The sequence below is a fragment of the Notolepis coatsorum genome (assembly GCF_963971535.1).
Source record: "Notolepis coatsorum genome assembly, chromosome: 8".
In the NCBI taxonomy this organism is placed as follows: Eukaryota; Metazoa; Chordata; class Actinopteri; order Aulopiformes; family Paralepididae; genus Notolepis; species Notolepis coatsorum.
In genome coordinates this window covers 77,029,967-77,044,158 of record NC_140172.1, presented here as the reverse complement: position 1 = coordinate 77,044,158, position 14,192 = coordinate 77,029,967, and the positions used below count along the sequence as shown (strand labels likewise).

Genomic DNA, 14,192 nt, shown 5'->3' with positions numbered 1-14,192 from the left:
CCAAAAATAATATTCCAATTGTTTGATCGCTATCTGGTACATCCAATGTCCATTTGGTCCACGGCATAATCCACCACAACATATGGATTGGGGATATTTAACGCGCTTCAATGGAACCGGGATAACCGCTCGCCTCGCCCGACAAGGAAAAATGAAACCGGAGACATTTGGCCATTCCACAGGCCAAGATACAAGGTTACAAAGGGTGCACGATACCGCCGTCTAGCTGGATGCGGCACGTATTGCACTTTGGCGACCTCAGACTAATTACCTATGGTAACACGAAGGTCCCTGGATGAATAAAAATATCGAATAAAAGGAAAAACTGTCAAATAATGAGTATACTCGTTGGTGGCGTTCAATGATTGGCGCCCAATAACGAGTAAACTTGTTGTTGGCGGGGAATGCGTTAACAATCAGCACTGTGCTGTGATTGCCACACCTCTTTTTTGGGGGGAAATGCTTCAGAGGCACGGCAGATTATTAAGTCTAATTATTATATTAATTAAATATATTCAGTATAATTGTTTAATGAATTAAATCCCTCTTTTAAATGCCTTTAATTATATTAATTCAATCTCTTTAGTATAATTACATGTCTTCATTATTGTATGAATTCAATCTCTTAAAATTATTATATTAATGAAACATCATCCGTATAATTATTGTATAAATTAAATACCATTAGTATAATTATTTTATTAATTCAATCTCTTATAGTTAAATATATTCAGTGTAATTAAAAACCATCATTATAATTACTGTATTAATTCCATGTGTCTAGGGGCAGCAGTGGTTCAATGGCTGATGTCAGAGATGATCAGAGAACATCAGTCTCTCTTCTCCAGACCTCCTCCATCCTGCTCCACCCAACCTCCAGGAGGTCCCCATTCTTCACCAAATGCCCCCTGGCTGCCTCAGCTCCACCCCTGTGCCCGTCAGCTGTCTCTCCCACTCATCACGGAGGACCGAGGGAGGGGGGATATCTTTGCTTCAGCTGAGCCTGCATCAGAGCACCACAACACAAGGTAAACACATTGGTGAACAAAACGTTTTGTATTGCACATATACAGCCGTTTCCATTGGCCGACTGCATTTTAAATATCTTATATTTAAACTAAAAACTTGTGGGGAAAAAACGTTATATTATATTTAATCTTAATTTTAAGTTAAAGAGACTGTATGTAGGCAATGTAGTTATGTAGGCGATAAACCTCACAACACCATGCTTCTCTTTGGTTTTCCTCCTATGTCCCTATAGCCATATCCTATCTACTGGTGACTCGTTTGTCAGCCAGAGGAGACCTCCGGGCCACCGCTACACATCGTCCCACCCGGAGACGTGCTTCTACCCCCTGCCCTCAACCAGCCAGCCTCATCCCCTACCCTCAACCAGCCAGCCTCATCCCCTGCCCTCAACCAGCCACCCTCACCAACACCCTGTCCTCCAGTCCCACCAACACCCCGTCCTCCAGCCCCAGCTCCACACAGACAGACACAGCTCAGCCCAGTCAGACTACTGGCATCATTTCCCAGCTCCTCCACCTTCTTTCTCCCATGCTACCCCAGTTCCCACCCCAACCCCCACCTTCCCCCTCATAGACCCCGCGACCACACCCACCTTCCAGGCAGAGGATGCAGCATCATCCAACAAGTCCAAGCCAAGACCAGTGCCCTGTGGCTGTGGAGAGGCGGGGACTGGCACAGAAGAACCTGCAAAGGGAGAGGGTGCATTAGCAGGGCCAGCCAGTGGTGGCAGCAGTGAGGCACAGGAGGACAGTACTCTGTCTGTCTATGACAACCTGGACAGAGACTCCCTTCACCAGAGGACAGAGGGAGTCACCAGCAGCTGTTTTGAAGCCACAGGAAGCCAATTTGTAGCCACTGCTGTAGACAAAAAGCTTGGAAGTTCTTCTGCAGTGGAGAGAGGGGAAGGAGACAGACTAAAGGAGGCAAGGATGACTGTGGACTCCTCTTCCTCCTGGTCCTCCTGTGAGATACTCCCATTGGATGAGAACAGCAGTCAAGCGTTGCCAAAAAGATTGTCATGGTCTCCTTCAAACCAGGAATCAGAAGACAACAGCTATGATGAAGATGATGATAAAGATGACAACCACCACCATACCTCCCCAGCCACCTCCTCTGGCCCCACCGATGCCCCTCTCAGTATGGGCAGCTCAGAGGTCTTTCTCCCCTCAGGATCACAGACACGAGGTACTGACATGGACTGACCAACTGACTGTAAATAATAATATGACTGTCTCGATGTATGGCGTGCACCCGAGTTTGGAAGAGCCTTCTTTGGAACAAGTCCTTGGGGATTGCCATCACTTCAATATGACAGATATCCGCGGAATTAAATAATTATAATGATAATAAATACGACTATGTCTCGATGTATGGCATGCACCCGAGTTTGGAAGAGCCTTCTTTGGGACAAGTCCTTGGGGATTGCTATCACTTCAATATGACAGATATCCCCAGAATTTAATAATTATAATGATAATAAATATGACACTATTTGTATCATTAACAATCACGTTTTACATATGTGACCCTGACCAGCGATTGATGCCACATGTCTCCATTTTCATTTTCCAGATTTGTACAGATTGTGAAAGTACAGAATGTAAGCTTTCAAATTATGTGTCATACGTTGAAATCTGAGCATGTTTGAAGATGATGTGCTCATTTGAATCTTGTAAAACAAGATTTTTCTTCTAGAAGATTGAAGCTGATAAAAAGCCTCTCAAAGGCAGGCCAGATTTGAACACTTCTGCCAGTTTGGGCTGGGTGTGAACAATACCCCCCAGCCACTCCTGAATAACATTAACATAATTAAGTGCTGTCACAGTAAATGCTGTCATGACTGTGAAAATAGCTGTTAAACAAGCTTAAAATAAAATGAAATAGTATAATATTTCTAGAGTCTTTAATTGTCATTATACAGCTCAACAGTGCACAATTAATATTAACTCATTCTGCGGCAATCACGAGAAAAGTCGGGTTAACTCGCGTTCAGTGCCAATCACGAGAAAAGTTGGGTTTTAATCGTTATTTCTTTTATTAGCTATATCCATTCATTTTTCATCCATCCAGCCTGATGTTATCATTGGGAATGGGTCTGAGCTCGCAAAGGGCAAATACCACCGCCTACGCCTTCCAGCCGGTATTGCACTCCATTAGAAACAATGTAGTTTCTTTTCTGGGCCAATCTGAGCCGTGCGGGCAGCGTGTATGCCTTCTATGACGGAACTGCATTTCCGGGTTCGAGTTTTGCGCTCTGATTGGCCAGGTCATGTGACATGTGCGCCAATCATGGGACAGCAAGTTCTGCGCCTATTTCCGGGTCTAACAGCCTGCAAACTACCTGGCGTTCTATCGCCATGCTCTAAGACAAACTCTAACCTTAACCAACTTCGAAAGAGTGCCTAAGCTTAACCGTCGGAATCAGGGCAGGCGTTCTATCGCCATGCTCTAAGACAAACTCTAACCATAACCAACTTCGAACGAGCGCCTAAGCTTAACCAGTGTAGAAACTTGCTGTCCCACGATTGGGCGTACATGTCACATGACCAGAAATGACCTGGCCAATCAGAGACGCGGAAACGCAGTTCTGTTGTAGAAGGCATTCAGGCGTGCGGGCAGGGTTTAAATACTCCAGCAGGACGAGTGTTTACAACGATACATCTGCGAGGCTGCCCCCCCTTCATATGCAATGCCGGACAACGTGGGACGGACCTCCGCGAGCAGTATTTGGAATGGCGATCAGATAATTGGATAATTCTTTTTGCATTACATCAGAGACAAGGTAAGAACACTATATATCAAATCTTGCGTTGATCTGATATTTCTTTCTCCCGCGATCGAAGCTGTCTGTGTGGACTGTGTTGTGCTGTTTACCGTTGGCTGACAAGCCCCATCTGTTTTTTGCATGTTGACCAGAAGCAACTCACTGACAATCAACGGTGTTATTAGACCCATAGCTATAATATAAGATATATTTTAAGCACTCGCAAGTTTCGCAGTCTCCCCATTGACTTGGCGTTCTAGCCAGAAGGTAGACAGCGACCCCTGGCGCTGAATGAGTTAACAGAGATATAAACAGCGTGATACGGCAGCTGGTGTAGTGTAGTTTTATTCAATCTAGACGCCAATCGAAAGCCCGGGGTCTGCTCCTTCTTAATTCATTGGACGCCACGGATTAGCCTCATCCTGTAGTAGCTACCGCCATTGCTGTAAACGGTGGGAGTCGCTCACCTTGTTTGCAGGGCTATAACTATTTAAATATTATAGCTATATATGCAATACTATGGCCCATTTGATATCGAGTATCTATCGTTCAAGATGTGAAAAGGGAATATTTTTTCCATCTATACATTCTCATTTTATACCGTGGTGAATATAAGTATGGTTTTAGAGTGGTCTGGGGTCATTCCTGGGAGGCTAGTAATAGCCCGCGACGCATATTATACTTAATCCATTGGCATTTCGTCCCTATACATGCTACAATTACAAATTCAAATGCATATGATTGGTATATTATGTTCCATCATGCATGGGGGTCGTTTCTGATTAATTGATTGTCAATAACGGCATTCGTTAGTACAACAGCATACACTGATCAGGGCGATGGCTATGAAAACAATGCACAACCAAGCTGAATTGAGATTCCAAAAAGAATATTCCAATTATTTGATTGCCATCTGGTAGATCGTATGTCCATTTGGACCATGCCATAACTCCCCACAGTAATGAATCCGGCGTCCCGAAAGCGATTCAATGCGATCGGGTATACCCCTCGTTCCAGCCTATTCGATAACTCCGCCCGGAGGAATTTCAATGATACACAGAGTCATACACAGAGTCAGAAAGGAAGTGCGACATCGGCCGCATACCACCAGGCGCCGGTATTGGACCTTTGCGATCTCAGACACATTGCCACAGCCTTGCTGGGTGATTTATGAATGGAAATAGCGAATAAAAGAAATAACGATCCAATAACGTATACGTGGTTGCCGTTATTCGATTGGCGGACAAACACGTATATATATATACGTGAACGGTGCTGAATGAGTTAAGACTACAATTTCTTCCAGTTCTTCCAGTTTCCGATGCAATGCTTATTTCCAAAACACAACATTACTTAATACAGACTGTATTGGTCTATTTATGCCACATTAAACATAATAATTAAACATAAAACACACACACAAACATAAAATAATATTAAGTCAACTTACCCATAAAGAAAACAGAACGTTGCACGACAGACAACGGTGTCGTGAAATCTGTATGTTGTTGTTCACTCTCTTGGTACTTTGCATGATCTTGGAATCAAATGTAAATTTAACTCCTCCCCACGCAAGAACGAAATAGTCTCAGAACAGCATGACTTTAAACAAAGTAATATTACCTTTATAGATACTATAACTGTTAGCTTTTATAGTAAACATGTTCTTAAACATTCAACCGGTGATAATATGAAAAAAGAAATCTTCGAAATGCCGCGGACCGAATACTGGTCGATAGCGCTGTGCGCGGTCACATATATAGTCATAACTCAACTAACCATGTCAGAGAATAAATAAGAACTAACCCCCGATCGCTATAGTGGAATAGACTATTAATTTTCCATATACTGTCTTGTTATTCTTATATTATTTATTTATTACATTGCTTCCGCACATCTAAGAGCCAGTGTAGAAACGGCTTGATTATGTTACTATTGTACTTACATTTACACTCTGGTTGGATGCCAAACTTATTTTCGTTGTATTGTACTTGTGCTGTATGATGACAATACATTTTTATCTAATCTGTGTGTGTGTAATGCTGATTCCTCATTGAGTCATGTCTATAAATGCAAAACGTAATTGTCGTATTTATTATCATTATAATTATTTAATTCCGATGATGTCTGGACGCAATCACCAACTATTTATCCCAAATTAAGCATTTTACCAGTTATATCACCTGTGCATTGTAGGCAACTATTGCACTTTACTATTACATTTGCACTCTGGTTGGATGTTGTATTGTATTTGTGCTGTATGATGACAATTGTGATCATGTAGCACTTGTGTCACCTACTTGTAACAGCTGTTCGCCACGGGCACAGTTCTAGGTATGAAACGAGGAGAGGAGTAAATATGCACAATATAAGAACAATGACCAGAGACAGAATTATAATAATAACCGCAATTTATTAAATGCGCGCTAGCTAGACATACAGACATATAGTAGTTCAAGGTAGTAGTTGTTTGAAGTATCCTTTTTAGGTTCTTTCTGTAACCTCTCCTTTAAGGAGGGTTAGTTCGATATCAAGTCCTAGATTGATTAAATCAATACATTAGGTTTGGTTCAGACGTCTCTGAGGTTATCTCTAGCTAAGCTAGATTCAAGGTTGGATATTAAACGTATCCTTTTATCATCAGTAAACTCTATTTCAGTTTATCATTTCACCAGGTAAGTGTTTAAACATATTAATTTAAACCTTTAAATGTGCAGGAACGCAAGTACCTTAACAGGTGAAATGCTCCTTTAACTCTTCCTTGGAAGGTGTAACACAACAAAAGTACCATTTGGAATATTCTAGGTTAGGGGAATGCAATTACCTTTTTAGGTGAAATTACCCTTTAAACCTTCTTTCTTTACAGGAAAATCATCAGTGATTCAACCATAATTGATGTCATCAATACTCTAGGTTATGGGAATGCGAATACCATTTTAGGTGAAGTTACCCTTTAACCTTCTTACCTTACATGAGAACCATCAGTGGTTCGAGTAGCAAATTAAATCAAATCAAATACAAAAATACAATATCAAAGTAACAAAAGGTGAACTGGGCCGAAGCCTTGGAATGTCCTTGTGCTCTTGTTCAATCAGTTCAAGTTATTATGGTTCAAGTTCTTATGGTTTAAGTTCTTTCAGTTCAAGTTCTTATAGTTCAAGTTCTTATGGTTCAAGTTCTTATGGTTCAAGTTCTTTCAGTTCAATCCTAGCAGACTGTTGAAGCAACGGGGATTGTGCAACAGGGGTATTCGAATCAGGCTCGGATTAGCCTTGAGCTATATCAGAGGTTCAATGGGTTGGCTCGCCATCTTGTGTCATCTAGCACAGTGGTTCTCAACTGGTCTAGCCTCGGGACCCAACATTTTCCTTAGTCATTAAGTCGCGACCCAACATTTTTATTTACCCAAAATGTTGATTTATGTTTAAAAAAAATCAGTAATATGCAATCTTTCAAAACATGAAATAAACACAAAAAAGTAAAAAAGTGCAACTAGTGCTAAAAACCCAATGACATAAAATAATAATATATGCTTCTTAGCAGATTTATTAGCTTAACATAACATACCTAAGTTTGGGAGAACTAATGGGATAACTGGGGTTGCAACAAAAGTGCAACTAGGGCTAAAAACACAATGAAATAAAATAATAATAATAATAATAATAATAATAATAATAATAATAATAATAATAATAATAATAATAATAATAATAATAATAATAATAATAATAATAATAATAATAATAATAATAATAATAATAAATAATAATATCCTTCTTAGCAGACTTCTTAGCTTAACATCCCAGGGAACTCATGGGATAACTGGGGATGTTGTTTGCTCCTGACAAGAGTCTCAAAGTCTGGGGTGGTGGTAGACAAAGCAACTCTGAGGTCACGCTCAATGTCCAATCTGTTCCCCCGCTTTGTCTTCAGCTGGACCAGAACCAGAAAAAAAAATTATATATATATATATATATATATATTTTTTTTAATTATTATATTATACACACACATCCGCGACCCACTCAAAATGGCCCTGCGACCCACCAGTTGAGAAACACTGATCTAGCACACCGCCTCCTTCCCTCATGGGCACACGTGGAGTTGGATGGACTCCTGGGACTGCTCCCAGAGTAGATTGGAGTGCTGGGGTATCCTATAAAACCTGGCCTGCGTGTTTGCAGGCATTCGGAAAATAAAAGCTTATTTACCATTTTTATCAAATCACCATCTTTTCATCTAATTTCAGAATGAATAATCAACCAGGCTACCGTTAGCTATGCTAAGCTACAGCAGGCCGTCTCATCACTGCACGTGGGAATGTACACCTGTCCTATGCTAAGTTAGGCTAAAGTGCGTTAGCATTTGGGACATTCCCCACGTTCATATTAAACTCTCAAAACATTCAAAACGTATATAAATCTTGTTCCTATCATAACAGCATATCAATACAATTATAAGTGCTTCTGAAATGGTTCCTTCCCAATTTCCATTTAACCATATTGAGCTTGAGGCAATTCGTGTATGACTCAGACTGAAGCTAAACTAACGTTATTAGCATTGTAGCATGAAGCTAACACTTGACAATTGAGTAGCACACAATATTGATTTAACTCACCAAAAAACCGCAGCTACAGCTACTTTACTGCAACGCTTCTTCGGTTTTGCAACAGGGGGAATCTTCTATAACTGTTTGATAACTGGTTTTATCATACTATTTCGTCTAGTTATTCAGCAACGTTATCATGCGTGTTGTATCAACAGGGATCTGTCTGCATCTGCGCAGTAGCAAGACTCGCGCTGAGAGAAAAACGTGGCTGTCGTGATGTCTACCTTACTCACGTCATCCCGCGAATTAAAGGGGCAATCTGTAATTTAAAGGGCATGGTACTCAATAATATCAACTATATTCTTACATAATAGCCTTAACTATTCAGGTCCTTATAACTTAAATAGGTACGTATCTGAAACCTGGGTTACAATCAGTCGCAAATCGGTTTGACAAACCTGTTGAACTGATGAACACAGCAGAGATGCAACGGCAGACCCTCTTACTTCCGTTTTGCACACGGCACTGGCCTTATAAGGAGCTGGCTGGGCATGTATGTATGCAAATTCAAGGGATACGGGCATGCGCTGAAAGAATGAGTGACGTACTCCATTCAGCTGAGTATACAGCTGCCAACGTTTTTGCCCACTTACAAATACCATTTCACGCATTCCGGAATCCGTAGGAGGATTTCCGTAAATCTTTTGGTACCAGATTTTTACCAAGGTATTTACCAAGGCACTTGGAGAATGAGGACCAATGTCTGTCAGCAGGGGTGCGTTGGTCATGGGACGGGGTTGCACGCCGAGCAACCGGCTCTGTGAGCAGAAGCACGCGCACGCATATGCACGGATGTGCACGCGCGTGCACACAGGAATGCGCTGCACTCGACTGATGCGCCAACTCACCAAGTACCCACCTGGCTAGTTTGCATAACAATAGCCCAGGTCGTCAGGTGTGTTCAAATACGTCCTCAGATACATGTCCTCAGATACATGTCCTCAGATACATTAACAGATTATGCACATAAAACGCTGAAAACAACCGAAGCAACAATAGTATTTTAATGAGGCTATTATTATTATCATTATTATTTTGCAACAAGTTAGCCCTCTCATAAATAGCACATATAAATGAATAACTAACTTGAACTAACTTAATAGGATTGAAGTGATATTTGGCTTAAAAAATCGGTCGCCTGGCAAAAAAAAAAAAAAAAAAGGCCAGACGATGTGCATTGGGCCGCGGCTCTCTGACGCCTTATTTTCTGGGCCCCGGCTTGAAAAGTTTGGGAACCCCTGAGCTAAATGACTAAAGATAAATGTAAAATTATATTTCTAATATTATAGAGAAGGTTTATGCTCATAAGATGAAGATGACATGAAGAACCATATAACTCCATTTAGGTTATATGGTTCTTATAAGGGTTTCATATGTGCAAATAAATTTAACTCTTGAGCCGTAGCCCTATTTTCTGAAAATCCGCCTAAAAATACATACCTGAGTAAATGGAAGATTGCTCCACTTTTACAAGGTGTTCTTGGTATAGGGACATCTATGGATCTCAGGGACTGTATTCCCTGTGTCCGAAATATTGTGTCTGTTACTAGGCTTGAGTAAATTGTAATGAACCAAAGGAGAATATAAATAATAATTATTATTATTTTTATCTTTGACGGTGAATAACACCATGCTAACATTGACCAGACATGAAAAATTGCCACTGAGCTCATTCAGCACCTTATTGAGATGTACAAAAAATCTAAGAAAATGTATAAATGGAAGATGATTAAACAGAAGGTTTTGTAGATGCAGTACTGAATTCTGACATCCGGACACATGCAATTTGAAATATGATTATAGAATATAGAATATCAGGCCTATAAATGACCTTATTATAGCCAAGTCGCACATCTATGGACCGGGCCAAATCTCCCAATTCCAATGGCAGAGTTCAATCTGGATTTAGTATCACCAGGCGTGCAGCAAAAACCGTGAATGAAAAACCTACTGTAAGTACAGTTACTTGTTTATAATGGAAATGTATCCGCCTTTTTTCATCAGATTGCAATGCAGTTTTTTGCTAGACGTTTACAGAAAGGTAGAGAAACTAACTGTGTTCTAATTTATGCCAATAACGTTCAGGTTTGTGGGAGATAATCCTGAAAAATAAGATAAATAAAAAAGTAAATCCACAAGTCAGATAATTGACAGGAGCTGGCTTGAGCAGGGTAGTGTAGTTTTTCGAAATTCCAAAGCCCATCGAAAGCCCTGGGTCTCCTCTCCTCATATGACTACAAACAAAATGGTGGCATGCATTTCCTAGCGTCTATATTTGCCTGTTTCCGACTAGATTTCCAAAACTCATATTTCACTAATAACACTTTAACCTATTGGTAAACAAATGTATTGCTGAAAATATACACTTTGACTGCTGCTGTTAGGGTACTATTTACTCTTTGCTACATTTGGAAAAAAAAAACACAACATTAATTCATACAGTCTGTAGAGATGGATTTATGGCGTGATGTCATTTGCGGTCCACCACCGGACCGATTGGGCTTAACCTCTTAATCCTGTCAAAACAGCAGCCATAGTGTATATTTTCAACAATACGTTTGTTTACCAATAGTCTAAAGTGTTATTAGTGAGATTTTAGTTTATGGAATGTCTTCATAATTTAGCGAATATCTGCCATTTTGAATTAGCGTTGCGTCACAGATTGTAGTCATATGAGAGGGCATCCAGAGCTCTCAATGAGCGTTGAAATTTCGAAAAACTACATTACCCAGCCGATTCTAGCTTCCTGCAAGCAAATGACTTGTTTATGAATTTCTTTTATTTCTCTTATTTCTCTGGATTATCTACCACAAAACTGAACGTTATTGGCCAAGATTGGAGTGCAGTTAGTGTCTACCTTCTGTGAACGTTTAGCAACAATCTGCGTTGCAATCCTATCCAAAATGGCGGAGCCATATCCATTATTAGAATGGAACTGTACATACAGTAGATTTCATTCATGGTTCTTGCTGCACGCAGGCTGGTAATACTAAATCCAAATTTAACTCTGGCATTTGAAAGAGGAGATTTGGCCCAATCCATAGATGTTGAGTTGGCTATAATAAGGTAATTTATAGGCCTGGTATTCTATATTCTATAATAAATAATATTTCAAATTGCATGTGTCCAGATGGCAGAATTCAGTACTGTATCTACAAAACATTCTGTTTAACACATTCGGGGCCAGACCCGAGATATCTCGGGTTAACTCGCCATGCGCTGGGCGCCAAACCCGAGAAATCTCTGGTTTTAATTGTTATTTCTTTTATAAGCTATATCCATTCATTTTTTATCCATCCAGCCTAATGTTATCATTGGGAATGGGTCTGAGCTCGCAAAGGGCAAATACTGCCACCTAACGCTTCTCGGACGGTATTGCAATCCCTCTGGCTGGGGCTGTGCATCGATCTAAGAAGTCTGGTCCAGGTTTTACTTTTCGGGCAAGAGTAACGTTTATAACACATGGACTGGGGACACTCAGAGCAGCGTGGCTTGGACATATAACGTTGGATCAATATTTGGAATGGCGATCAGGAATTGGATGAATCTTTTTGCAGTACATCAGAGGTGAGATAAGGACTCCATGTAACGAATCTTGGGTTAATCCGATGTTTCTTCCACCGCCATCGGAGCGTGTGTGTGTGTGTGTGTGTGTGTGTGTGTGTGTGTGTGTGCGGTTCGCGCCGACCAAAGTACGGAGAAGCGATTTTTCAGACCCTGCTTCTCAGTGGCGGCCGGTGTGAACTACATTTGGGTGGGCGCAGGGGGGGTGAAGGGGGGGGGGGGGGGCAAGCGGACAGCTGACCAAGCGAATACTGACTCGAGTCTCGACATAACGTTACCCCGTTTCAGTTCATTCATACTACACTAGTACACGTATGATCAATCCAATAATGAACACATATATATATCTTGACATTTTAAACAAGTTACCATTCATTCATTCATCCATTATGCGTCACCAGCGGCGAAATTAAATGTTATAGTTCAACAACAACACGCTGTGTTGAGAGAGCGAGAGAGAGAGAGCGAGAGAGAGAGAGCGAGAGAGAGAGAGAGAGAGAGAGAGAGAGAGAGAGAGAGAGAGAGAGAGAGAGAGAGAGAGAGAGAGAGAGAGAGAGAGAGAGAGAGAGAGAGAGAGAGAGAGAGAGAGAGAGAGAGAGAGAGAGAGAGAGAGAGAGAGAGAGAGAGAGAGAGAGAGAGAGAGAGATGAGAGATAGAGAGATGAGAGAGAGAGAGAGAGAGAGAGAGAGACTGCATTAACTCACTTTGTTTAGTTGAAACGTGGTCCAGGAGGGCTTGATAAAGTGTATATGTCCACTGTCCCACAGTTCCAGACTGTTGATGTATATCCACTGTCCAGACTGCATCCAGCTAGCCAAATAGCTTCTTGTTAGCCAAGTTAGGCACACCAACACAAGTACTGTGATGAGCTGTGTCTTTCCCCATTTCCGCATCGAACAGCCTGCAAACTACCTGGCGTTCTATCGCCCTGCTCTAAGACAAACTCTAACCTTAACCAACTTTGAAAGAGTGCCTAAGCTTAACCGTCGAAAGAACTTGCCGTCATGCTCTAAGACAAACTCTAACCTTAACCAACTTCGAAGAGTAACTAAGCCTAACCAGTGTAGAAACTGACGTCGGCCAATCAGAGAGCGTCTCCGAGAAATGCGGCTACGGAAAGAGAGCGTCTCCGAGAAATGTGGCTACGGAAACTATAGATGCTGCTTACTTAGATGATATAGATCGCTTGAAAACGCGCCCGGCTTCCATCATATTACATCATGTTTCAACGCACAGTGTGTTACGTGCATTGACCTATTTGATTGGCTGCGAGGATACAGCGATGAAACCAGTTCACGCCCTGCTGTGCGCGATATGTCTCGCCCCGGCCTGAGAGGTAGTTACTAGTGACTTCCTGTGAATGAAAAAATATTATTTATATTTGATATATTAACGTTATATTGTGCATTGGAAACACAAACATACTTAAAATGAGTAAATATTATTCATTTTAAACATGTTTATTTTATTTCTAGGGCTCTAACATTTTTTTTTAAATATTTTCTTCTTCTTCTCTCTTTTAACAAGGGAGGGCGGCGCTCTAGCGCCCACTATCGGCCGGCTGCCACTGCTGCTTCTGTTCGTGCATGATGACACATAATATTGCTAATCTGGCATTTATTTGAAAACTATTCATAAATCAAGCGACAAATGGCACGATTCCACGAAGGAAATACATTAAAGCTCGATTTGCTGGAGTTTATTGAGATTAGACAGAACGCTCTAGAAATATACTCATATTCATCACGGTATAAAAACGGAAATGTATGTATTAAAAAATTACCTGTTTTGTGCATGTTGACTGGAAGCAACTCACTGACAATCAACATGTTCAATAGATCCATAGCTATAATATTTCATATATTTTAAGCACTCGCAAGTAAAGCTATCGCTACATTGGATAAAGCACTGGCGCTGACGGGCCATCAGCGGCCTCTGCTATTTGGCCCGCAATGAGTTAATCATCTTCCCTTTATTAATTTGCTTAGATTTTTTGTACACATGATCTCAAGATGAACAAGCTCAGTGGCAGTTTTTCACGTCAACAGCAAAAAGACAGAGCTCATGGTTGTGGCCCCCAAGGCACTGCTCGGGAAGGTTGGAGATCTCCTCCTCCAAGTTGACGGCTGTTCCATCTCCCCGTCTCTCGAAGTCCGTAACCTGGGCGTCACCCTTGACTCCACACTTTCATTTCACTCCCACATCAAATCTGTCACCAAGTCTGCC

The 14,192-nt window shown here is 41.2% G+C and overlaps 1 protein-coding gene across 1 annotated transcript in view; it reads left to right on the top strand.

Moving 5' to 3' along the window:
• LOC311233492 (rho GTPase-activating protein 22-like) overlaps positions 1-14,192 on the top strand; it is a gene marked incomplete at both ends in the record, with an annotated part of 169,581 nt that overhangs the window by 143,293 nt on the left and 12,096 nt on the right. The window contains 2 exons of the mRNA XM_084320459.1: positions 785-1,028; positions 1,262-2,214. Coding sequence (XP_084176585.1) covers positions 785-1,028; positions 1,262-2,214 — 1,197 coding nt within the window. The remainder of the gene's footprint in view (positions 1-784; positions 1,029-1,261; positions 2,215-14,192) is intronic.